The sequence below is a fragment of the Ylistrum balloti genome, unplaced genomic scaffold (genome assembly GCF_031769215.1).
Source record: "Ylistrum balloti isolate Yb309-2 unplaced genomic scaffold, AGI_CSIRO_Ybal_v1 Utg370580, whole genome shotgun sequence".
NCBI classification, from domain to species: domain Eukaryota; kingdom Metazoa; phylum Mollusca; class Bivalvia; order Pectinida; family Pectinidae; genus Ylistrum; species Ylistrum balloti.
The window spans coordinates 1,305,418-1,332,586 of NW_026782361.1; the positions used below are offsets into that span (position 1 = coordinate 1,305,418).

A 27,169-nucleotide genomic window follows, 5' to 3' on the forward strand; every position below is an offset into this window, starting at 1 on the left:
TGACCACTACAGGGCTAGTTAGCTATATAAGGTGACACTGTAGAACACTACAGGGCTAGTTAGCTATATAAGGTGACACTCTACAGAACACTACAGGGCTAGTTAGCTATATAAGGTAACACTCTACAGAACACTACAGGGCTAGTTAGCTATATTAGGTGACACTCTACAGAACACTACAGGGCTAGTTAGGTATATAAGGTGACACTCTACAGAAGACTACAGGGCTAGTTAGCTATATAAGGTGTCACTCTACAGAAGACTACATTGCTAGTTAGCTATATAAGGTGACACTCTACAGAACACTACAGGGCTAGTTAGGTATATAAGGTAACACTCTACAGAACACTACAGGGCTAGTTAGCTATATAAGGTGACACTCTACAGAACACTACAGGGCTAGTTAGGTATATAAGGTGACACTCTACAGAACACCACAGGGTTAGTTAGGTATATAAGGTGACACTCTACAGAACACCACAGGGCTAGTTAGCTATATTAGGTGTCACTCTACAGAACACTACAGGGCTAGTTAGGTATATAAGTTGACACTCTACAGAACACTACAGGGCTAGTTAGCTATATAAGGTGACACTCTACAGAACACTACAGGGCTAGTTAGGTATATAAGGTGACACTCTACAGAACACTACAGGGCTAGTTAGGTATATAAGGTGACACTCTACAGAACACCACAGGGCTAGTTAGGTATATAAGGTGACACTCTACAGAACACCACAGGGCTAGTTAGGTATATAAGGTGACACTCTACAGAACACCACAGGGCTAGTTAGGTATATAATGTGTCATACTTTCTCCTGCAGGGATGACAATATGATCATCAGTATCTCTCACAATGTTGTCAGTAATCCCAGCAGAGGTCAAACTCTCCAGTGTAATACTGATTGCCACTTCCCGACTGTTTCCTGACTGATTTTCCATGATGATGTCAACCCCATATGGCTGACCATACACAATATCATCCTTTTCTTTCAACTCAAACTTCACATCCTGAAAATATTGTTATCTCATCAAGTAACGGGGATGCCATGTGTAATTATCCTTGTTTTATATAGAGAGAATAACATTGTCAGAATTGAGTGCTGGTCTGATTTGTGATCAAAGTGATCTCCCTTTTTATAGAGAGTACAGTATTATCTTAAGTGTTAAATACTGATGCCATCTGTCATCCAAGTTATCTCCCATTTTACAGAGAGTACAACATTGTAAGCATCACATACTGTCTGCGATCAAAGATATCTAAAATTAACATAACTTGATGAAATATTGCAGTATTGATATTGAGTATAAAGAATGGCTATTTTGTATTCAAACCATCCACTCTTCCAATTACTAGATAATATAATAACACCTTTTCCTTATGGGGATGAATTATATGTATCAACTGAATTCCCTCATATACCCACCTGGTTTGAGTCAGTATGACCGTAAATCTCTCCGGGACGTGTGCTGTGCTTGTTAGCCTTATTCAGTGCAACCTTTTCATCATTAGAACCTGGAAATATCAAGAAGACAATGTAAGAAATAGATGTAAACATGGCTTAAAAGTGAACAACATATAACATCACAAAACAGTGGAGCAATAACAAAAACACAACGGAACAGTAAAAAATCATGTAACACCACTGAACAGTAGAACAATAACACATAACATCACTGAACAGTAGAACAATAACACATGACATCACTGAACAGTAGAACAATAACACATAACATCACTGAACAGTAGAACAATAACACATAACATCACTGAACAGTAGAACAATAACACATAACATCACTGAACAGTAGAACAATAACACATAACATCACTGAACAGTAGAACAATAACACATAACATCACTGAACAGTAGAACAACACATGACATCACTGAACAGTAGAACAATAACACATGATACCACTGAACAGTAGAACAATAACACATGACATCACTGAACAGTAGAACAATAACACATGACATCACTGAACAGTAGAACAATAACACATGACATCACTGAACAGTAGAACAATAACACATGACATCACTGAACAGTAGAACAATAACACATAACATCACTGAACAGTAGAACAATAACACATGACATCACTGAACAGTAGAACAACACATGACATCACTGAACAGTAGAACAATAACACATGATACCACTGAACAGTAGAACAATAACACATGACATCACTGAACAGTAGAACAATAACACATAACATCACTGAACAGTAGAACAATAACACATAACATCACTGAACAGTAGAACAATAACACATGACATCACTGAACAGTAGAACAATAACACATGACATCACTGAACAGTAGAACAATAACACATGACATCACTGAACAGTAGAACAATAACACATGACATCACTGAACAGTAGAACAATAACACATGACATCACTGAACAGTAGAACAATAACACATAACATCACTGAACAGTAGAACAATAACACATAACATCACTGAACAGTAGAACAATAATACATGACATCACTGAACAGTAGAACAACACATAACATCACTGAACAGTAGAACAACACATGACATCACTGAACAGTAGAACAATAACACATGACATCACTGAACAGTAGAACAATAACACATGACATCACTGAACAGTAGAACAATAACACATGACATCACTGAACAGTAGAACAATAACACATAACATCACTGAACAGTAGAACAATAACACATGACATCACTGAACAGTAGAACAACACATGACATCACTGAACAGTAGAACAATAACACATGACATCACTGAACAGTAGAACAATAACACATAACATCACTGAACAGTAGAACAATAACACATGACATCACTGAACAGTAGAACAACACATGACATCACTGAACAGTAGAACAATAACACATGACATCACTGAACAGTAGAACAATAACACATGACATCACTGAACAGTAGAACAATAACACATAACATCACTGAACAGTAGAACAATAACACATGACATCACTGAACAGTAGAACAATAACACATGATACCACTGAACAGTAGAACAATAACACATGACATCACTGAACAGTAGAACAATAACACATGATACCACTGAACAGTAGAACAATAACACATGACATCACTGAACAGTAGAACAATAACACATGATACCACTGAACAGTAGAACAATAACACATGACATCACTGAACAGTAGAACAATAACACATGACATCACTGTAGAACGATAACATCTAACTGAAGATTACCTTCGCTGTGTTTGTACTCTGAGGTAATATCCTCCCATCGTTTGTCACTGCATGGTCCTCTGCCAGTAGAAACACCTTTACACTTAGGAAGGTGAGTGCTGATGAAGAATCCAATACTACAACAATACAGAAAAAGTTCAGAAATAAAGATATTTCAACAAAATGATATCCAAAGAAATAAAGATGGAACATACTGCAGAAGAACATGGCCAATAATTATATGTACAGGATACAAGAACTGAACCTTTATGCCAATGGTGTGTCATTGTAACTCTACCAAATCTTCATTGGAGAGAAAAGTGAGGATGCCAACCAGGATGAATTTAAGACAGATATGGTCAAATAGTTGTCATTGCTTGGGGAGTGTCTTCACAATGTTACACCATTCGGATCAAAGTTTGTATTTGGACGAGTGAGGATCATGTACAGTCTTATAACTTCTTAATCATTTGTATTCCGGAGTCCTGACCAATTAGCCTGTTGCTTTTGTCTTTTAATTAGGGATCACCAGGCCGTACACAGGTACACAAAGCATGGCAGTCAGTGAGGTGAAATTGTCATTAGATAACAGGGTAGTGAACTGATCTAGGCCTTGATGATGTGGACAGGTGGTCAGTTTTACTGTGCTACATTTACAGTGAGATTAAGGTGAAACTCTCATTAGATAACAGGGTAGTGAACTGATCTAGGCCTTGATGATGTGGACAGGTGGTCAGTTTTACCTGTTACTATAAACTATTTGACAAAATATAATGAGGTTAGATGTGATCTCTCTAGCAGAATCTCTAAGCTTGGGACATTACACCACTTTTTATCAATATGATCAGGAAGACGGGCAGAAAATCAGGAAACTCCTAGAAATGGAAACTTGACAAAGTAGAGATGTATCACCGGTAAATGAACTGCCAAATGTATGGCCATATTGCCAGTAATATATAACAAAATGAACACTAAAAATAGGAGTATTGAGCTACATTTAGTTGGCATTCATGGATATCAGTTGGTACAATGTATTGATGTAGGCCATGACTGCCAGCTGTATGTTCATTAAAACATTGAACCATTATGGCATTCATGGTCACTGTAACTGACAGAGCTGTACAATAGGACATTATTTCTGCATGCTAGACATGATGTGATATATATACACATATATATAACAGACATAACCTCCATTCCAACATATCTATTTGAGGATTCTTTATAAAATGCAATTCTGACATTTGGCTTGACCTTTTGACCTTGAAAACTGGAAATTAAAACCATCTCTTGTATGCACACAGATGACCTCATTATCTATCAGCTTATCCCATCAATAAGGAGGGTGGAAGGTTTTTTTTATTTCAGTCAGTCTTAATCTATCTTAATCTATTTTGAGACTTTTTTATTACAAGATTGCTGTTTATACTAGTGCAACATATCTTTTGATTGGCAATGCAATAACAGGATTTGATATCAAATATTGATAACATCATAGGTGAAACATTCTAACTCGTGTTTAAGTATAGATACAATGAGAAGAAGAGTGATTACAATACCTGTAATGTTTATTTAGTAAGTCCTATTTTATTGATAGATAATAGAGTAAAAGAGATATATCGCCGAAACAAAAACCTAATTATGGCAAATCACAGTTTTATTGAGGTGCCCCTTGGATTTCCTTTCTGTAAACATTTTTCCTGGTGATTTTTGTATAGTGGATGGCAGTGTAAGTTTATCCACTTTATTGTAGAGTATAAAACAATTCTATATTTAACTTGCAATATGTACATGGACAAATACACCAATTACCTAAATGTATGTTCCTATGTAATCTTGATGAGACAGAAGTCTGAACACAAAACAGGAATGAGATACATTTATGATCCGAACACCATTATCAGACTGTTTTTACTTGTCGAGAAGAGGTTACAAAGACCTCATTTTAGTAGCACCTTCTCAAGTCATACCTATTTCCAAAGTCTGTATATGAAATAGTGACTGATATGTGCTCTGTTAACCCAGATTTTACTATTATATAATTTATAAAGGTGGCAGTTAAGATGCTTAAGTAGACAACACATTGTATCACCATATTCTTACTATTACTTTTGTTTGTTGTCTGTACATGAAACCTTGTCAGGGTGGATACATGGAAACACCAAACTATGGACATATCAGACAAATATATATATCCTGGCTTATATTGAGCCAGTGATGCAGACATACAAACAAATCATTTCTAACCTTGATGGGGTCACTTTCACAACGTTAAACTTTCCTTCTTCATCCTCTTGCCAGTCCACTCTGTCTGCATTCATTTCAGCAAAGATGAAGTGACCATCGTAGGGCACGTTCACATCACCAGATTTGAGAGCTTTCAGAGGACATGGGCCACAGCAGAAAACACCTGAGAATGACATCAAATCAGAATATAATACTGATATTATCATCTTTATAATAATTCCACTTTCACATTGTTAGTAATCATTTGTGGTCTTCTAATGAGAGGTACCATCCTTAGTAACCAGAAAACAGGTATCATCCTTGAAAACCAGGAGAGAGGTTTCCTCCTTATTTATCAGGTGAGAGGTATTGCCCTTAGTAACCAGTGGTAGGTATTGCCCTTATTTACCAGGTGAGAGGTATTGCCCTTAGTAACCAGTGGTAGGTATTGCCCTTATTTACCAGGTGAGAGGTATTGCCCTTAGTAACCACTGGTAGGTATTGCCCTTATTTACCAGGTGAGAGGTATTGCCCTTAGTAAAAGGGTATCATTATTGGTTACCAGGAGAGGGGTATCATCATTGGTTACCAGGAGAGGGGTATCATCATTGGTTACCAGGAGAGGGGTATCATCATTGGTTACCAGGAGAGGGGTATCATCATTGGTTACCAGGAGAAGGGTATCATCATTGGTTACCAGGAGAGGGGTATCATCATTGGTTACCAGGAGAGGGGTATCATCATTGGTTACCAGGAGAGGGGTATCATCATTGGTTACCAGGAGAGGGGTATCATCATTGATTACCAGGAGAGGGGTATCATCATTGGTTACCAAGAGAGGGGTATCATCATTGGTTACCAGGAGAGGGGTATCATCATTGGTTACCAGGAGAGGGGTATCATCATTGGTTACCAGGAGAGGGGTATCATCATTGGTTACCAAGAGAGGGGTATCAGCATTGGTTACCAGGAGAGGGGTATCATCATTGGTTACCAAGAGAGGGGTATCATCATTGGTTACCAAGAGAGGGGTATCATCATTGGTTACCAGGAGAGGGGTATCATCATTGGTTACCAAGAGAGGGGTATCATCATTGGTTACCAGGAGAGAGGTTAGCTGGAGGATGTCATGGCTGTTTACCTAAAGACTTATGGATATCACTAGGTATTGGTGGAGACTTTGTCATTATTACTGGTTACCTTGAGACTTTAATAATTACCATCACTTGTTTCCTGTGGTGTAGCATCAGTGGCCTGCCAGCCACCATTGTCACCATCTAAGTCTGGGCGACTCATCCAAACATCATTCCAAACGTGGAAATTCCTGAATGAAAACAAAACAATTAATACTGGCACAGCGGTCATAGGGTTACACACTCAGGTGATGGAATTCAGACATACACCAATTAATACAGGACACAAAGGTCATAGTGTCACACAGGTGATGGCATTATGCAGATACAGTGAGATGTCTTTTACACAAGCCCTTCTTTTCATATCAGTTCAAGAGTGATCTTTGACCTTTAATCTTGACAAATGACCACCAAAATCTAATCAGGGCATAGAATAGATTGGTGGGATATTGAAGCATGAATAAAAATGAAATCTTTTGAGGCATTCATGATTAACCATTCTTTTTTTTATAGATGATTACCGGACAGAACACAAGGTTTCAAGAGGTAACTGGACTAATCCCTTGTTTATAGGTAGTAACCACACAGAATCCTTGTATATGGAGGGTTACCAAACAGAACCCTTTTTTATAGGTAGTAACCATACAGAATCCTTGTATATGGAGGGTTACTAAACAGAAGCCATGTTTATAGATAGTTACCACACAGAATCCTTGTTTATAGATAGTAACCACACAGAATCCTTGTATATGGAGGGTTACCAAACAGAATCCTTTTTTATAGATAGTAACCATACAGAATCCTTGTATATGGAGGGTTACTAAACAGAAGCCATGTTTATAGATAGTTACCACACAGAATCCTTGTATATGGAGGGTTACTAAACAGAACCTGTGTTTATAGATAGTTACCACACAGAATCCTTGTATATGAAGGGTTACTAAACAGAACCTGTGTTTATAGATAGTAACCACACAGAATCCTTGTTTATAGATAGTAACCACACAGAATCCTTGTATATGGAGGGTTTCTAAACAGAACCTTTGTTTATAGATAGTTACCACACAGAATCCTTGTTTATAGATAGTAACCACACAGAATCTTTGTATATGGAGGGTTATTAAACAGAACCTGTGTTTATTGATAGTAACCACACAGAATCCTTGTATATGGAGGGTTACTAAACAGAACCCTTGTTTATAGATAGTAACCGCACAAAACCCTAATTTACAAATAGTTACCAGACAGAATCCTTGTTGTGTTTCTTGATTGGTTTGTGATTGATGTCGTAGTGTTTGTCTATTGTGATACTAGCATCTGTGTCATGGGCTGATGCAAAGTTTGTCACACTCCTTGTTGGAATACCCAGAGTACGGCAAGCTAAAAATAAAAAAAATATTAACAATGCTTTTATCACACAGTGTAATGTTTTCTAGCTTCAAGTCAAGGACAAAGAGATATATTTTAGAAAAGGAATGGGATATATCAACAGCTCCAGTCACACCAGACAAGACTATTTAAACAACATTTATTCTGAGAGTTTACACCATCTCCTTTCTCTCAGAGTCCTTGACCCTAAAGACAACCAGAGCTGGATGGGTGGTGAGATTTCTCCTCTGCCATTGGGGCTTGAAACTAGCAATGCTTTCACTTCTGAACTGATGTCCTACCACTTAGCAAAATGGAAAATTTATCAGTTGATGCAAATGGAGTGAAATTTGACCAGTTTAGCCTAGTGAGATGAAAATTGACATATCAACACATGTGAGGTAAAAGAACAGTCAATGGATAGTGAGGTGAAATTTGTAAAGTTACCAGCTGTGAGATTAAAATTTAAAACTCAAGGCGAGTAAGGAGAGTTTGATAAATCAACACAAGTTTAATGAAAGAAAATTGATGTTAAAAAAGGAAAACATGACCAGTAAAAGCTTATAAGGTGAAATTCGACTACTGCATGACTAGTGTGATGTAAGCTGACCAGTAGAGTCTAGTAAGTGAAAGTTAGCAAAGTGAAATTTGACCAGTGAAAGCTAGCAAGGCTAAACTTGACCAGTGAAAGCTAGCAATGTAAAATTAGATCAGTGGAAGTTAGCAAGGTTAAACTTGACCAGTGGAAGCTAGCAAGGTGAAATTTAAACAACTGGAAGTTAGCAATGTAAATTTAGGCCAGTGGAAGCTAGCAATGTAAAATTTGATCAGTGGAAGCTAGCAAGATGAAATTTGATCAGTGGAAGCTGGCAAGGTGAAATTAAACCAGTGGAAGCTAGTGTGATGATTCTGACCATTGGAGCCAAATGGCCTGCACTCTTATCTTCTACATTACTCTTCAGATGAATGCTAAACCACTTGGCCACAGGGTAATTTGACCAGTGGATGCTACTATGGTGGCCACATTTTTCCAACTGTTACATTACACCTGGCTTCAAAAAGACAATCAAACTTAGGTTCCTGAATAGTACAGTTTTCCTTTGATGCTTTTGAGAAACTGATATCATCATGCATATATACTTGTATGTGTGCATGAACTCATGACCTGTCCTGCTCTGATTGAAAGTTCAGTACCTGAAGAAAGGCGGCAACACAAATATGACACTGTGAGAAGATAGACTTGTTTGACTTCTGAAAGCAGGTATTGGTTAAGATACTTAGCTAATGAGAAGTGATGTCATGGGACGCACAGACCCAGCTAATTGTTGTTTGTGAAAAAAGATGGGAAAAATATTGAAAGTTAAATCCATATTGTCAATTTAGAACGTCCAATTGAAATTGCCTATTATTTTTTATAATTTAGTTGGTTAGATTACCAATCCAAATCTACACCCCAGTCCTCATTCTGTATTCCAGCCTTGTTTCTTGATAATTACATGTATTCATTATCATGGTCTACAGTTGAGATGTAGTTAATATTTTAACTCTTGTTTGTACTTAAGTTTAAGCTGATGACTTACCTGTGGTCATCACACCTGAGAAGACCCAGCACTGGCCATACTTGACTGGTTTCTTGGTTTTGTAGTATTCTTCAAATATGGCCACACTGCCACACCAGACTACTGGGGAAGTCCCATTTTTATAGTTCCCAGACCAGTTGCCAACAAGAATGCCATTGTCACCAATGTTATTAACCTGTAAATCAGAAACAAAGTCACTGACACAGCACATCACAACTATAGACCTCTGAGGTGGTGGAGATGTACTGTTAAAACTGTCTTTAAAGGATACTGATGGAGCATGGAAAAGGGACCATTACATGTATGTGTTCATTATAAAGAGGTTTAATCATTAGGAATAGTAAGGGCAGAACCTTAATCAGTGGTCTGTAAAGAGATTATATAACATGTTGTACATCACAATTCTACATCAATTATTGTACATCACACATTGTATCTCATACAATGTACATCACACATTGTAAATTAGACAATGTACATCATACATTGTACATCACACATTGTAAATTAGACAATGTACATCATACATTGTACATCACACATTGTAAATTATTGACAATGTACATCATACATTGTACATCACACATTGTAAATTAGACAATGTACATCATACATTGTAAATCACACATTGTAAATTAGACAATGTACATCATACAATGTACATCACACATTGTAAATTATTGACAATGTACATCATACATTGTAAATCACACATTGTAAATTAGACAATGTACATCATACATTGTACATCACACATTGTAAATTAAACAATGTACATCATACATTGTACATCACACATTGTAAATTAGACAATGTACATCATACAATGTACATCACACATTGTAAATTAGACAATGTACATCATACATTGTACATCACATATTGTAAATTATTGACAATGTACATCATACATTGTACATCATACATTGTAAATTAGACAATGTACATCATACATTGTTTATCACACATTGCACTTGAGAAATGTACAATGTTCATCTTAAGACTTACCAGTGCACTCAGTTTCCGTACCACCAGTATGGAGTCGTTTCTGGCTGCCACATCGAGTGTGCTGTCTTCGAGTATGTCAAGAACACAGTCAAGGACATCACCATCAAACTACAACATTACATTGACACCAAATCATTGTAGATTGTCAACTTGGACATTTTTCTGAACACTGCATTCTATAATACATTAATTTGCATAGAGTGTTGTATGAATTTACCATACCATATGGTCTTGTTTGTGTATCACAAGTTCAAAGGACTATAGGCATCATGTGCATGTCCTTCATTCCTGGAATCAGCTATCATCTATTTTCAGGATATCTTAAAAGATGGCATCAAGAATACAGTCTAGCCTCGCACTTTATAAAACAAGAGGTTTGATTGTCACCGGAGATAAGTAATATTGAACGTAAAGGTTAAGGGTTAGTAGCTTTAAAGTGTCATGTAAAAGAAATTGTGACATTGGTGATAGTAAGCCAGTGTCAATACATGCATACCATCAACACGGTCATCCTATAGTTATAATTCTTACCAAGTTATTTCCAATGGAAAATAAACAATGTTGTGCTCAAAAATACAAGTTTCTATAAAAATTATAAACTTCTCCCCATGGAGAAATGTGAAATTGTTGGTCATGAAATTCGCAATTATGGTAAAGCACTAATTAAGACCTTTCCAATCACAAAGAGCAATTGATTCTACCATATCTGGGTGTTGAGAAGATGATTTTTGAATTTTAGTTAATTTGACCATCAAGCTATCATCCTTAACTCATAACTCTAACCAAGTTTGAAATATTTCCAATGGAAATTCAACAAATTACATTAAATTTGCTTTTCCTATGTAAACTATAGTAAATTTACCCCCTCCCCAGTGGGTCATGAAATTCATAATTTCAGTAAAGCACCTTAAGGTGCTCCCATCCAGTCCAAAAATCCAGGTAAAGGATGTGGCCTACCTGATCAAAGCCTGAGGTATGAGGTCTGACTTACAGGTGTACCAGTCTAAAGTTTCAAATTACAGGCTCTAATATAGCTGTTCCAGGTTCTCAATCTGATCTACCTGACTGCTAAGTTTAAGGTAAAGGATCCAGTCAATTACTTAAATGTTGTCCAAAGTTCCAGGTATAGGATCTGACCTACCTGTCCAAAGTTCCAAGTATAGGATCTGACCTACCTGTCCAAAGTTCCAGGTATAGGATCTGACCTACCTGTCCAAAGTTCCAGGTATAGGATCTGACCTACCTGTTCAAAGTTCCAGGTACAGAATCTGACCTACCTGTTCGAATCTCCAGGTACAAAATCTAACCTAACTGTCCAAAGTTCCATGTACAGAATCTGACCTACCTGTCCAAAGTTCCAGGTATAGGATCTGACCTACCTATCCAAAGTTTCAGGTACAGAATTTGACCTACCTGTTCAAAGTTCCAGGTATAGGATCTGACTTACCTGTTCAAAGTTCCATGTACAGAATCTGACCTACTTGTCCGAAGTTCCATGTACAGAATCTGACCTACCTGTTCAAAGTTCCATGAAAAGAATCTGACCTACCTGTCAAAAGTTTCAGATACAGAATCTGACCTACCTGTCCAAAATTCCATGTACAGAATCTGACCTACCTGTCCAAAGTTCCATGTACAAAATCTGACCTACCTGTCCAAAGTTCCAAATACAGAATCTGACCTACCTGTCCAAAGTTCCATGTACAAAATCTGACCTACCTGTCCAAAGTTCCATGTACAGAATCTGACATACCTGTCCCAAGTTCCATGTACAAAATCTGACCTACCTGTCCAAAGTCCCAAATACAGAATCTGACCTACCTGTCCAAAGTTCCATGTACAGAATATGACCTACCTGTCCAAAGTTCCAGGATAGAATCTGACTTACCTGTCCAAAGTTCCAAATACAGAATCTGACTTACCTGTCCAAAGTTCCAAGCACGGGGTCTGATCCTATATTTACTTCCAAAGTAGATTTTGCCAGAGTCATTGAGCACATACTCCGTCTTAAGTCCCTCATCATCAAGGTAAACAGTGTCCTCTACAAAAACATCCATACATCTTTAACAAACACATATCCTGAACCATATCTCAGAACATTCTCTTCAAGGTGGTTGTGTCAATATAATAAAAGTTAAGTAAGTAGAATTCAATCACAATAGATAAAGTGGCTGGGACAATCAATTTATTTATTGGTCGACCTGTTTTGCTCGACATTTGGCTTCTTCAGAACAAACATATTGCATTGTTGTTCTATGATGTCACAACAATGGGCATCTATTAAAGAAAGATAACTCTAGTTTTATCCAAGAAACATTGTAATGAATATGTATGAAGTTATAGATATATATATATAATGTACAACTATTTTTTTTAATATGAAATATCCTAACATAGTCTCCATTTGTGCTTAATGACTGCTTCTCAAAGGTGAACTTGATGGTGTAGTGATAATTGTTTTTTGCTTCACAGAAAGAGGTGAGTACCTCTCTAAAATGTGGCCAAATGAGGAAAATGTCATTATATACTGGACACAAGGATTAAGGACCATTATTTTATGTAATTCTTTGCTGCCATTACAATACATTAAGCTTAACACTCCTTGTCCACTGTGTTTTTCACCAATGTATGCCCAATAACTTTTCAGTAACAATTTGCTAGTGCAACCTAGATGAAATGTGTGGCAAGACATATTGTAACTAAGGTTTAAAATCAAGCTGTCAATTATGGATTAATTGAAAGTCTGTGTGGACTTAACACCAAATCAAATCCAAACAAGTTTAGTGTTTTTTCTGAATGTCGTTTTGCATCCCGTTTTCAACATTTAGCCATACCTTATTCTTGCCGTGTGAGATAGCATTCAAGAAGACTGAATTATGATAAAAATGATCCTTGTGAATTTGCCCTTTCCTGACAGTAACATTACTGCCTCACTTGTACTATTTACACACCACATATAGTTTCACAGGGCTTGATTCCAATATGATTGTTTCTGTGAGAGATGTCACCCACTAACAAACTCTCAGCATGCATTGGTATCATGCCATAGTTTTTTCAAAGGTTGCTTGGAATTAACCAGCTGTGGTTAGGGAAAATTTTCAAATATGAATAAATAAAATTCCCATTTGACAGCCATAGATTTAATGGAAGAGCTAGATCAGATTTATAATATTTTAAAGTGCTGGTTTTGTATATTTATATTCTTTTGTCCTTATATTGGTCTGAAAGTCATTAGTTGTTTTAAGTTATATATATAGATTCAGTGTATAAAGAATTTGTATTAGATGCTTTCTTGGTAATGCTTGCTAACTTTACTTCTGCCTTGTAAAATCATCTGTACTCTATGTAGATATCTTATGGTGTCTGTATGTGATTAAATATTCATGTTTTGCATAAGTTAAATGAGCTTTAAGATCAAATATATTTATCTCTAGCTATGTTTCAGCATTTTGATCTACTAGAATTACTTCCCTTAATTTCATTCCATCCATATGGCAGAACGATTAGCTGAGAGTATGTTACACCAGATTTACTGAAATACTTACCTTTACACCAGGGGTTGAATAAGATATAGATCCTGTGTTCATGGGTGTAGATCTTGTATGCATATGGTGTTTTTTCATCTTTGCTGTTCTTGTTGGAGACCCTGATGTGGATGCCCCAGCGTCCGATGATACAAGTTGGAGGGGGCAGTACACTGATGATCAGTGTTGTCTCCTTTGAATTATGTATTTTAGCATTCCACTGATTCTTCTCTTCCTTTCCATCCAAGTCCACCTTGATGAAAGTACCGTTGGTCTGAGTGGGGTGACTTCCTATGGAGAGATTAATTATACATGTCTTTGTATCCATGTGTGGACAGCTACAAGAATTTGTAATATTTTAACAAATAAGCTGATATATCAAACCTGTCATTTTAAACATTTTATAATAATAATCAATATAAAATATCAAATAGATAAGACTTCAGGCTGAAACACAGTCTTCTCCCCACACAAATATTCACAAATATACGTTTCCTAATTTTCTTAGACCTATTCTAATAAAGGGGAAACAACTCCAAATTTAGTCTTAGTTTTTTAATTAATAATTCAATATATTTCTATACAAATATCCAAATATGATTTTTTTCTTTTATGCCAGAAGGTTATGAATGATAATTTCTTTTATTTTCATACTGTTTGCATATCACAGTTTTCATCTGTTCCCTCAAATAAACCCAGGAGTCAAAACACATCTATTCCCTTCTAATTGAGGTCAGGGATGGGTTAATTACCACAAATGATACAAAGGATTAATGAAAAATCTAACCTGCCTCTTCTCTAGACACTCTACTAGTTGTCTTATGGGTTCAAACTAGTGATATTTTGCTTGATATTCATACACTATCACATGACTAAATGGCTTGAACTAGTGACCTTGAACCCTTTAGACACTTTACAACAGGGTTAGAACTAGCAACCTTAATTTCATTCTCAAGGCAGACACTACCGCTTGACCACTAGTAAAGTGACCTATACTCTTTCTTGAAAGATTTTGGTGGGCTTATTACCAGAAATGGGATTATCACTGGATAAATACAGTAAAATGAACATTGTTGCATCACACTTTATTGTAACAATCATGTTCTTAGTGTTTAAGAATGCTTGATTCCTAGAGACATTCATGTCAAACATGTTGCTGAAAAGATTCAATATGAATGATTTTAAACTCTTCCAACCCTTTATCCCAAAGTAATCCTTCCATCCCTTTATCCCAAACCAATCCTTCCATCCCTTTATACCAAACCAATCCTTCCAACCCTTTATCCCAAACCAATCCTTCCAACCCTTTATACCAAACCAATCCTTTCATCCCTTTAGCCCAAACCAATCCTTCCAACCCTTTATCCCAAACCAATCCTTACAACCCTTTATACCAAACCAATCCTTCCAACCCTTTATCCCAAACCAATCCTTCCAACCCTTTATACCAAACCAATCCTTCAATCCCTTTATACCAAACCAATCCTTCCATCCCTTTATACCAAACCAATCCTTCCATCCCTTTATCCAAAACCAATCCTTCCAATCCTTAGGCCAAACCAATCCTTCCAACCCTTTATCCCAAACCAATCCTTCCATCCCTTTATACCAAACCAATCCTTCCATCCCTTTATACCAAACCAATCCTTCCATCCCTTTATACCAAACCAATCCTTCCATCCCTTTATCCAAAACCAATCCTTCTAATCCTAAGGCCAAACCAATCCTTCCAACCCTTTATACCAAACCAATCCTTCCAACCCTTTATACCAAACCAATCCTTCCATCCCTTTATACCAAACCAATCCTTCCAACCCTTTATACCAAACCAATCCTTCCAACCCTAAGGCCAAACCAATCCTTCCATCCCTTTATACCAAACCAATCCTTCCAACCCTTTATACCAAACCAATCCTTCCATCCCTTTATACCAAACCAATCCTTCCAACCCTTTATACCAAACCAATCCTTCCAACCCTTTAGCCCAAACCAATTCTTCCAACCCTTTATACCAAACCAATCCTTCCAACCCTTTATACCAAACCAATCCTTCCAACCCTTTATACCAAACCAATCCTTCCATCCCTTTATACCAAACCAATCCTTCCAACCCTTTATACCAAACCAATCCTTCAATCCCTTTAGCCCAAACCAATCCTTTCAACCCTTTATACCAAACCAATCCTTCCATCCCTTTATCCAAAACCAATCCTTCCGACCCTAAGGCCAAACCAATCCTTCCAACCCTTTATCCAAAACCAATCCTTCTAATCCTTAGGCCAAACCAATCCTTCCAACCCTTTATACCAAACCAATCCTTCCAACCCTTTAGCCCAAACCAATTCTTCCAACCCTTTATACCAAACCAATCCTTCCAACCCTAAGGCCAAACCAATTCTTCCAACCCTTTATACCAAACCAATCCTTCCAACCCTTTATACCAAACCAATCCTTCCAACCCTTTGTACCAAACCAATCCTTCCAACCCTAAGGCCAAACCAATTCTTCCAACCCTTTATACCAAACCAATCCTTCCAACCCTAAGGCCAAACCAATTCTTCCAACCCTTTATACCAAACCAATCCTTCCAACCCTTTATACCAAACCAATTCTTCCAACCCTTTATACCAAACCAATCCTTCCAACCCTAAGGCCAAACCAATTCTTCCAACCCTTTATACCAAACCAATCCTTCCAACCCTTTATACCAAACCAATCCTTCCAACCCTAAGGCCAAACCAATTCTTCCATCCCTTCATACCAAACCAATCCTTCCATCCCTTTATACCAAACCAATCCTTCCAACCCTTTATACTAAACCAAACCTTCCAACCCTTTATACCAAACCAATCCTTCCTACCCTTTATCCCAAACCAATTCTTCCAACCCTAAGGCCAAACCAATCCTTCCATCCCTTTATACCAAACCAATCCTTCCAACCCTTTATACCAAACCAATCCTTCCAACCCTAAGGCCAAACCAATTCTTCCATCCCTTCATACCAAACCAATCCTTCCATCCCTTTATACCAAACCAATCCTTCCAACCCTTTATACTAAACCAAACCTTCCAACCCTTTATACCAAACCAATCCTTCCTACCCTTTATCCCAAACCAATTCTTCCAACCCTAAGGCCAAACCAATCCTTCCAACCCTTTATACCAAACCAATCCTTCAATCCCTTTAGCCCAAACCAATCCTTTCAACCCTTTATACCAAACCAAATCCCTTTATCCAAAACCAATCCTTCCTACCCTAAGGCCAAACCAATCCTTCCAACCCTTTATCCAAAACCAATCCTTCTAATCCTTAGGCCAAACCAATCCTTCCAACCCTTTATACCAAACCAATCCTTCCAACCCTTTAGCCCAAACCAATTCTTCCAACCCTTTATACCAAACCAATCCTTCCAACCCTAAGGCCAAACCAATTCTTCCAACCCTTTATACCAAACCAATCCTTCCAACCCTTTATACCAAACCAATCCTTCCAACCCTTTATACCAAACCAATCCTTCCAACCCTAAGGCCAAACCAATTCTTCCAACCCTTTATACCAAACCAATCCTTCCAACCCTAAGGCCAAACCAATTCTTCCAACCCTTTATACCAAACCAATCCTTCCAACCCTTTATACCAAACCAATTCTTCCAACCCTTTATACCAAACCAATCCTTCCAACCCTAAGGCCAAACCAATTCTTCCAACCCTTTATACCAAACCAATCCTTCCAACCCTTTATACCAAACCAATCCTTCCAACCCTAAGGCCAAACCAATTCTTCCATCCCTTCATACCAAACCAATCCTTCCATCCCTTTATACCAAACCAATCCTTCCAACCCTTTATACTAAACCAAACCTTCCAACCCTTTATACCAAACCAATCCTTCCAACCCTTTATACCAAACCAATCCTTCCAACCCTTTAGGCCAAACCAATCCTTCCAACCCTTTATACCAAACCAATCCTTCCATCCCTTTATACCAAACCAATCCTTCTAATCCTTAGGCCAAACCAATCCTTCCAACCCTTTATACCAAACCAATCCTTCCATCCCTTTATCCAAACCAATCCTTCCAACCCTTTATACCAAACCAATCCTTCCAACCCTAAGGCCAAACCAATCCTTCCAACCCTTTATACCAAACCAATCCTTCCTACCCTTTATCCCAAACCAATTCTTCCAACCCTAAGGCCAAACCAATCCTTCCAACCCTTTATACCAAACCAATCCTTCCAACCCTTTATACCAAACCAATCCTTCCAACCCTTTATACCAAACCAATCCTTCCAACCCTTTATACCAAACCAATCCTTCCAACCCTAAGGCCAAACCAATCCTTCCATCCCTTTATCCCAAACCAATTCTTCCAACCCTAAGGCCAAACCAATCCTTCCAACCCTTTATACCAAACCAATCCTTCCAACCCTTTATCCCAAACCAATCCTTCCAACCCTTTATACCAAACCAATCCTTCCATCCCTTTATACCAAACCAATCCTTCTAATCCTTAGGCCAAACCAATCCTTCCAACCCTTTATACCAAACCAATCCTTCCATCCCTTTATCCCAAACCAATCCTTCCATCCCTTTAGCCCAAACCAATCCTTCCATCCCTTTATACCAAACCAATCCTTCCAACCCTTTATACCAAACCAATCCTACAGCACAAACATTTTTCCAACCCTAAGGCCAAACCAATCCTTCCATCCCTTTATCCCAAACCAATTCTCCAACCCTTAAGGCCAAACCAATCCTTCCAACCCTTTATACCAAACCAATCCTCCAAACCCTATATCCCCTAACCAATCCTTCCAACCCTTTATACCAAACCAATCCTTCCAACCCTGTATCCCAAACCAATCCTTCCAACCCTTTATACCAAACCAATCCTTCCTCTAACAAACCAATCCTTTGCCAAACCAATCCTTCCAACCCTTTATACCAAACCAATCCTTCCAACCCTAAGGCCAAACCAATCCTTCAATCCCTTTATACCAAACCAATCCTATATATACATATATACATGTTTTCTTTTGCATTTGGGTTTTGTCCCTTTTTTTCATGTTTGTTGCAAAAATAGCGCTACAGCACAAACATTTTTCTTTGTTTGACATTGAATAAAAGTTTCTTGTATCTTTAACCTAAACAGATCCCTCTAACCCTTAACCTAGAACAATCCCCCAAACCCTTAACCTAGACCAATCCCTCAAACCCTTATCCTAGATCAATCTCTCTAACCCTTAACCTAGACCAATCCTTCACACCCTTAACCTAGACCAATCCTCCAAACCCTTAACCTAGACCAATCCTCCAATTCCTTAACCTAGAGCAATCCCTCCAACCCTTATCCTAGATCAATCTCTCTAACTCCTAACCACGACATATCTCTCTAACCCTTAACCTAGACCAATCCCTCAAACCCTTATCCTAGATCAATCTCTCTAACCTTTAACCTAGACCAATCCTTCACACCCTTAACCTAGACCAATCCTCCAAACCCTTAACCTAGACCAATCCTCCAATTCCTTAACCTAGAGCAATCCCTCCAACCCTTATCCTAGATCAATCTCTCTAACTCTTAACCTCGACCAATCCCTCAAACCCTTATCCTAGATCAATCTCTCTAACCCTTAACCTAGAACAATCTCCCAAACCCTTAACCTAGACCAATCCCTCACACCCTTAACCTAGACCAATCTCTCACACCCTTAACCTAGACCAATCCCTCAAACCCTTAACCTAGACCAATCCCCCAACTGTTAACCTAGACCAATTCCTCACACCCTTAACCTAGACCAATCCCTCAAACCTAGACCAATCCCCCAAACCCTTAACCTAGACCAATCCCTTACACACATTAACCTAGACCACTCCCTTAAACCCTTAACCTAGACCAATCCCTCACACCCTTAACCTAGACCAATCCCCCAAACCTAGACCAATCCCTCACACCCTTAACCTTGAACAATCCTTGAAACCCTTAATCTAGACCAATCCCTAAAAACCTTAATCTAGACAAATCCCTCACACCCTTAACCTAGACCAATCCCCCAACCGTTAACCTAGACCAATTCCTCACACCCTTAACCTAGACCAATCCTCCAACCGTTAACCTAGACCAATTCCTCACACCCTTAACCTAGACCAATCCTCCAAACCTAGACCAATCCCTCAAACCCTTAACCTAGACCAATCCCCCAACCGTTAACCTAGACCAATCCCTCACACACTTAACCTAGACCAATCCCTCAAACCCTTAACCTAGACCAATCCCTCAAACCCTTAACTTTGACCAATCCCCCAAACCTAGACCAATCCCTCACATCCTTAACCTAGACCATCCCCCCAAACTCTTAACCTAGACCAATCCCTCACAACCTTAAGCTAGACCAATCCCTCACACCCTTAAGCTAGACCAATCCCTCCAACCCTTAAGCAAGACCAATCCCTCACACCCTTAACCTAGACCAATCCCTCCAACCCTTAACCTAGACCAATCAATCAAACCCTTAAACTTGATCAATCCCTCAAATCCTTAACCTCGACCAATCCCCCAAACCCTTAACCTAGACCAATCCCTCACACCCTTAACCTAGACTAATCAATCAAACCCTTAACTTAGACCAATACCTCACACCCTTAACCTAGACCAATCCCTCCAACCCTTAACCTTGGCCAATCCCTCACATCCTTAACCTAGACCAATCCGCCAAACCCTTAACCTAAACCAATCCCTCCAACCCTTAACCTAGGCCAATCCCTCACATCCTTAACCTAGACCAATCCGCCAAACCCTTAACCTAGACCAATCCCTCCAACCCTTAACCAAGACCAATCCCTCACACCCTTAACCTAGACCAATCCCTCACACTCTTAACCTAGACCAATCCCCCAAACCTAGACCAATCCCCCACACCCTTAACCTAGACCAATCCCCCAAACCTAAACCAATTCCTCACACCTTTAACCTAGACCAATCCTCCAAACCTTGGCCAATCCCTCACACCCTTAACCTAGACCAATCCCCCAAACCTAAACCAATCCCTCACACCCTTAACCTTGAACAATCCTTGAAACCCTTAATCTAGACCAATCCCTAAAAACCTTAATCTAGACAAATCCCTCACACCCTTAACCTAGACCAATCCCCCAACCGTTAACCTAGACCAATTCCTCACACCCTTAACCTAGACCAATCCCTCAAACCCTTAACCTAGACCAATCCCCCAACCGTTAACCTAGACCAATCCCTCACACACTTAACCTAGACCAATCCCTCAAACCCTTAACCTAGACCAATCCCTCAAACACTTAACTTTGACCAATCCCCCAAACCTAGACCAATCCCTCACATCCTTAACCTAGACCATCCCCCCAAACTCTTAACCTAGACCAATCCCTCACAACCTTAAGCTAGACCAATCCCTCACACCCTTAAGCTAGACCAATCCCTCCAACCCTTAAGCAAGACCAATCCCTCACACCCTTAACCTAGACCAATCCCTCCAACCCTTATCCTAGATCAATCCCTCAAATCCTTAACCTCGACCAATCCCCCAAACCCTTAACCTAGACTAATCCCTCACACCCTTAACCTAGACTAATCAATCAAACCCTTAACTTAGACCAATACCTCACACCCTTAACCTAGACCAATCCCTCCAACCCTTAACCTAGACCAATCCCTCACATCCTTAACCTAGACCAATCCCTCACACCCTTAACCTAGACTAATCAATCAAACCCTTAACTTAGACCAATACCTCACACCCTTAACCTAGACCAATCCCTCCAACCCTTAACCTAGGCCAATCCCTCACATCCTTAACCTAGACCAATCCGCCAAACCCTTAACCTAAACCAATCCCTCCAACCCTTAACCAAGACCAATCCCTCCAACCCTTAACCAAGACCAATCCCTCACACCCTTAACCTAGACCAATCCCTCACACTCTTAACCTAGACCAATCCCCCAAACCTAGACCAATCCCCCACACCCTTAACCTAGACCAATCCCCCAAACCTAAACCAATTCCTCACACCTTTAACCTAGACCAATCCTCCAAACCTTGGCCAATCCCTCACACCCTTAACCTAGACCAATCCCCCAAACCTAAACCAATCCCTCAAACCCTTAACCTAGACCAATCCCTCCAACCCTTAACCTAGACCAATCCCTCACACCCTTAACCTAGACTAATCCCTCCAACCCTTAACCTAGATCAATCTCTCTAACCCTTAACCTAGACCAATCCCTCAAACCCTTAACCTAGACCAATCCCTCAAACCCTTAACCTAGACCAATCCCTCAAACCCTTAACCTAGATCAATCTCTCTAACCCTTAACCTAGACCAATCCCTCATATCCTTAACCTAGACCAATCCCCCAAACCCTTAACCTAGACCAATCCCTCAAACCCTTAGCCTAGACCAATCCCTCACACCCTTAACCTAGACCCATCTCTCCAACCCTTTACCTAGATCAATCTCTCTAACCCTTAACCTAGACCAATCCCTCACACCCTTAACCTAGACCAATCCCCCAAACCCTTAACCTAGACCAATCCCTCACACCCTTAACCTAGACCAATCCCTCACACTCTTAACCTAGACCAATCCCCCAAACCTAGACCAATCCCCCACACCCTTAACCTAGACCAATCCCCCAAACCTAAACCAATTCCTCACACCTTTAACCTAGACCAATCCTCCAAACCTTGGCCAATCCCTCACACCCTTAACCTAGACCAATCCCCCAAACCTAAACCAATCCCTCAAACCCTTAACCTAGACCAATCCCTCCAACCCTTAACCTAGACCAATCCCTCACACCCTTAACCTAGACAAATTCCTCCAACCCTTAACCTAGATCAATCTCTCTAACCCTTAACCTAGACCAATCCCTCAAACCCTTAACCTAGACCAATCCCTCAAACCCTTAACCTAGACCAATCCCTCAAACCCTTAACCTAGATCAATCTCTCTAACCCTTAACCTAGACCAATCCCTCATATCCTTAACCTAGACCAATCCCCCAAACCCTTAACCTAGACCAATCCCTCAAACCCTTAGCCTAGACCAATCCCTCACACCCTTAACCTAGACCCATCTCTCCAACCCTTTACCTAGATCAATCTCTCTAACCCTTAACCTAGACCAATCCCTCACACCCTTAACCTAGACCAATCCCCCAAACCCTTAACCTAGACCAATCCCTCACACCCTTAACCTAGACCAATCCCTCAAACCCTTAACCTAGACCAATCCCTCAAACCCTTAAAATAAAGTAAACCTTCCACCTTTTAAATGATGTTGATATAAACCAAACTTGTTCTGAGGGTTTATGAGGTCTACTCAAAAGTGTGAATTTTGATACTTTGATACTGACTGAGAAGTGTAAAAATCAGGTGTTTGTACATGACCTACATTTTGAAGATTGCCATGGAATACGCTTTATTTGCTGTATAATATTACTTATTACATAAGTAAAACCACTTTTTATGTATGTAATAAAAAAAACATATCTGATAAAATTATTTTATATTCAGGGTGACACAGGTGTATGATCATGCTTAAGACTTTGTATTAAAACAGACCATAGCAGTTACATTGATTGAAGTATTCTAGATATAACATACCAATGTCAAACTCCAGAGATAATTTGTCTTTTGCTTGATCATATGGACGATCTAGCTCAACTTGGATCTTGAACGCCTGACCCCTTCTGACCACCAGTTTGGGCTGCGATTTATGTTCAGTGATATCATACTCATCAGTGTGATGTGCTGGGCAGTTCTCAGCAATGAGGAAACTCACAGTCTTCACTTGAATCAGTGACGAAATTTCTGACTCCGGCCCTATAGGGATACATAAATACATAAAATAGACAACACATATATAATGGGGTTGTAGGTACTTATATACACTGTAAGAACAGAACACATATGTAATGTGGCTTTAAGTATATACCGACATATATAGACATTGTGAGGACACAACATCTATCTAATGGAGCTATAGTTGTATATAAACAATGTTAGGAAACAACACCTATTTAATGGAGTTGTAGGTGTATGTAAGCATTGTGAGGAGGACACAACACCTATTTAATGCAGTTGTAGGTATATATAGCCATTGTGAGGAGGACACAACACCTATTTAATGAAGTTTTAGGTGTATATAGGCACTGTGAGGACACAACACCTATTAAATGGAGTTGTAGGTATATATAGGCCGGGTTGGGGGGGAGGAGAGGGAAGGGGATTCAAGGGGGGCGGGGGGGGAGATGGGAGAGGGATGGAGAGGTGAGGAAGCAAGGAGAAGGATTAAGGGGGAGGAAACAAGGAGAAGGATGAGGGGGGAGGAAACAAGGAGAAGGATGAGGGGGGAGGAAACAAGGAGAAGGATGAGGGGGAGGAAGCAAGGAGAAGGATGAGAGGGGAGGAAACAAGGAGAAGGATGAGGGGGGAGTAAACAAGGAGAAGGATGCAGGTGTGAGGCAGAGAGGAGAGGGATGCACAGGTGAGGGAGAGAAGAAAGGGATGCAGGGGTGAATGAAAGAGAAGAGAGATGCAGGGGCGACAGAGAGAAGAGGGTGATAGTTTGATGAGGGAGAGAGGGGTTTAATGTTAAGAAGGTTGAGTTGTGTGGGTATATAGCTGCTGGAAAGGAGACCTTCAGCAGCATACAAGGGTAATTTAGTAGTAGTAGGTCAATGCCTTCAATTAATCAGTATCAGTAATATTCACGTTTTTCTTGTACCTAAAAAATTGCAAACAATGAGCTTGTTGTGCACAACCTTTCAACATTCTTCTCAAGTAAACAGAGTATTGATTGAAGAAAAATATAACCAGTGAACCGCTAACAATCGAACACATTGTTCTGGAAGGATTGTAGAGATCTCTTTATTGATGTATCAATGATTTATTACAATAGTCATTGATTGTTTGATCGCAGCAGCCTTCAGTTGACTACTGTATTTCAATCTAAACTTCATCTATTTTGCATTAATTGCTACAGATACATATTATGATAATCACTACTGTTGTGAGTGTGAGGGGCCTGCAGTGGGAGGAGGAGGCCCGAGTAACCAGGGTAAACCTACACAGTTGTGTTGGTAAATACACCATACTTGTTTTTATGTCTGATCAGGGAATCAGATCCCTAGCATCTAATGGTGAAGTGTGTTACCACTGAACTACCTATCTACTGGAATACTCTAATTATCCTGAAATTAGCCCTTGGGGACAACACACACATTTTGATTCTTGGGTCAGGGGTGATTTATACTGTGTATACCTGTGTACGGGGATGTGTTATACCTCATAGGGGTAATTTAATAGTCACTGTAGATGTCGTTAATTTTACGATCCTAGTCAAGAGATTTAAATAGAAACTATTATGGAGACAGTGTTTTACATGGCAAACATGTACAATACACTGTACAAACAGGCCTTCCAATATGACAAGGTGGTTTGATGTCTGACTTAGAGTGTGATTTTACTTTTAATGAATTTTGGAACAGCCATGATGACACTAAGTTTTATTGGACATTAGTAGAACATGTATTGTTGATCATTAATTCAGGTCAACACTCATCTGATTAAAGAATTGTACTGGCTATGTCTTTTGTCCTTTATTGATCATTTTCCAAAACCAAAGGTTTCTTTATCAAAAGCAATGTATTAAGGAAAAATTCAAAGTTTTGTAGAAAACATTAGTACTCTTTTCATTCCCAGAACAATCTAACAATAAATGAAAGATTGTCTCAATTTCAGTTTAACATTGATAACAGTTATTATCAACAAGGTCAATTCAGATTTAAAAGATGTTCAAATGATGATTGATTCTACACTGAAGCTTATGTGATTTTGATTTTTTTCTTTTGTCACCTGAAAAACTATCTTCATATTGTTGAAATTGGTCAGTACCGTTTAGAAGGATATGTAACACTGACTATGTCATAGATTAATTTGAGGTTTAGAAAAAAACACACAAAAACCCCTCCACAATCCTTGGTAGTTTCTTTTGTACAATAATGAAAAAAGGACCCAATTTGCCTCACAGAAATGAATGAGATATTTTTTCTTAAGTTGTCTTCAACTTTATTGAATTAAAAAAATGACACTGATGCAGCAAAGATGTGTTATATACAGCTTTTTGTTCTCAGCGGTAGCAGGAAATTTGGGTAAGTATGAAGCCTAAAGATTGATATACACAAAGGATTCTGTATATATGACTATAGGAAACTAATGGACCGACAGACAGATGGACAGAGGGATAGACTCTTTGTGACAATCCTCCACTGTCTCTGCCTGCATGGTTATTTTGCTATGATTTTTACCCTGAGTGTTCAGGGTAACCTATCACTTACACAGAAGAGTTCCAAGCAGTTTCCTTGACTACTAAACAACAATATCAGGTCTAAGTATACAGTTTGACAATCTTTATTGATGAACAACTTGACAGGAATTGACCAGGGTTGCATTGTTTTTTTATGAAATAAAGTAGGACATTTTGATCTGATTTTGACTAGCTTAAGCTTTGACTAAGCCTTTCTAAGCGGTCTTAACATTTGTAGGGCAGAAATCATATTTAACACTGTGTACAAGTAATCACACTGACCTGTCAGTAGACTGAAAATTTCTGTTTCTAAAATAATAATTTAATGTCAATATTCACATTCATTATGATGTTATCGATATCTATATTATCATTGATACTAAATGATCATTTTAGAGACAGACATTTTTGGTCTAACCATCAGCTGAGTGATAGAGGTAGATCATATATATTTACAGCCAAACTTACTAACAGGAAACCTCAGTGTTTCTTAGTCTACCTGCACAGTATATGTAAATATGTATGTACATGGTAAGTAAATATAGCAATACAAAACTATTCTCATTACCTCCCTGTTTTTCCTGGTTAACCACAAAAGTGATCGGTGGTTTTGTCCGTCCTGGTCTGTTAACAGGAGTGTTGGATGAGCCACCTGTAGCTGTTGTAGAACTCCCACAACCCATTGTTGTAGCAGACAAAAATCTTTACACAGGTATGCTGACAGGTAGAATAGTTAGATATAGGCCATGTTTATTAGTATCT

At 38.9% G+C, this 27,169-nt stretch overlaps 1 protein-coding gene across 1 annotated transcript; it reads right to left on the reverse strand.

The window, feature by feature from the left end:
- Positions 1–786: 786 nt before the first annotated feature.
- LOC132556650 (protein-glutamine gamma-glutamyltransferase K-like) lies at positions 787–27,090 on the reverse strand. The gene is made up of 12 exons (XM_060221086.1): positions 26,976–27,090; positions 23,704–23,922; positions 14,081–14,350; positions 12,458–12,576; positions 10,536–10,643; positions 9,528–9,702; positions 7,821–7,959; positions 6,667–6,770; positions 5,468–5,630; positions 3,242–3,357; positions 1,428–1,516; positions 787–1,011 (listed from the first exon to the last, which is right to left on the reverse strand). Exons 1-12 carry the CDS (start codon positions 27,088–27,090, stop codon positions 787–789), a joined length of 1,842 nt encoding a protein of 613 aa, XP_060077069.1.
- Between the last annotated feature and the right edge of the window lie 79 nt (positions 27,091–27,169).

Coding starts and splice junctions, on each gene's coding strand:
- LOC132556650 (XM_060221086.1), bottom strand. CDS start 27,090: ATGGGTTGTGGGAGTTCTACAACAGCTACAGGTGGCTCATCCAACACT. Junction 23,923..26,975: donor TAACCAGGAAAAACAGGGAG/GTAATGAGAATA, acceptor GTATCCCTATAG/GGCCGGAGTCAGAAATTTCG. Junction 1,517..3,241: donor AGAGTACAAACACAGCGAAG/GTAATCTTCAGT, acceptor TGATATTTCCAG/GTTCTAATGATGAAAAGGTT.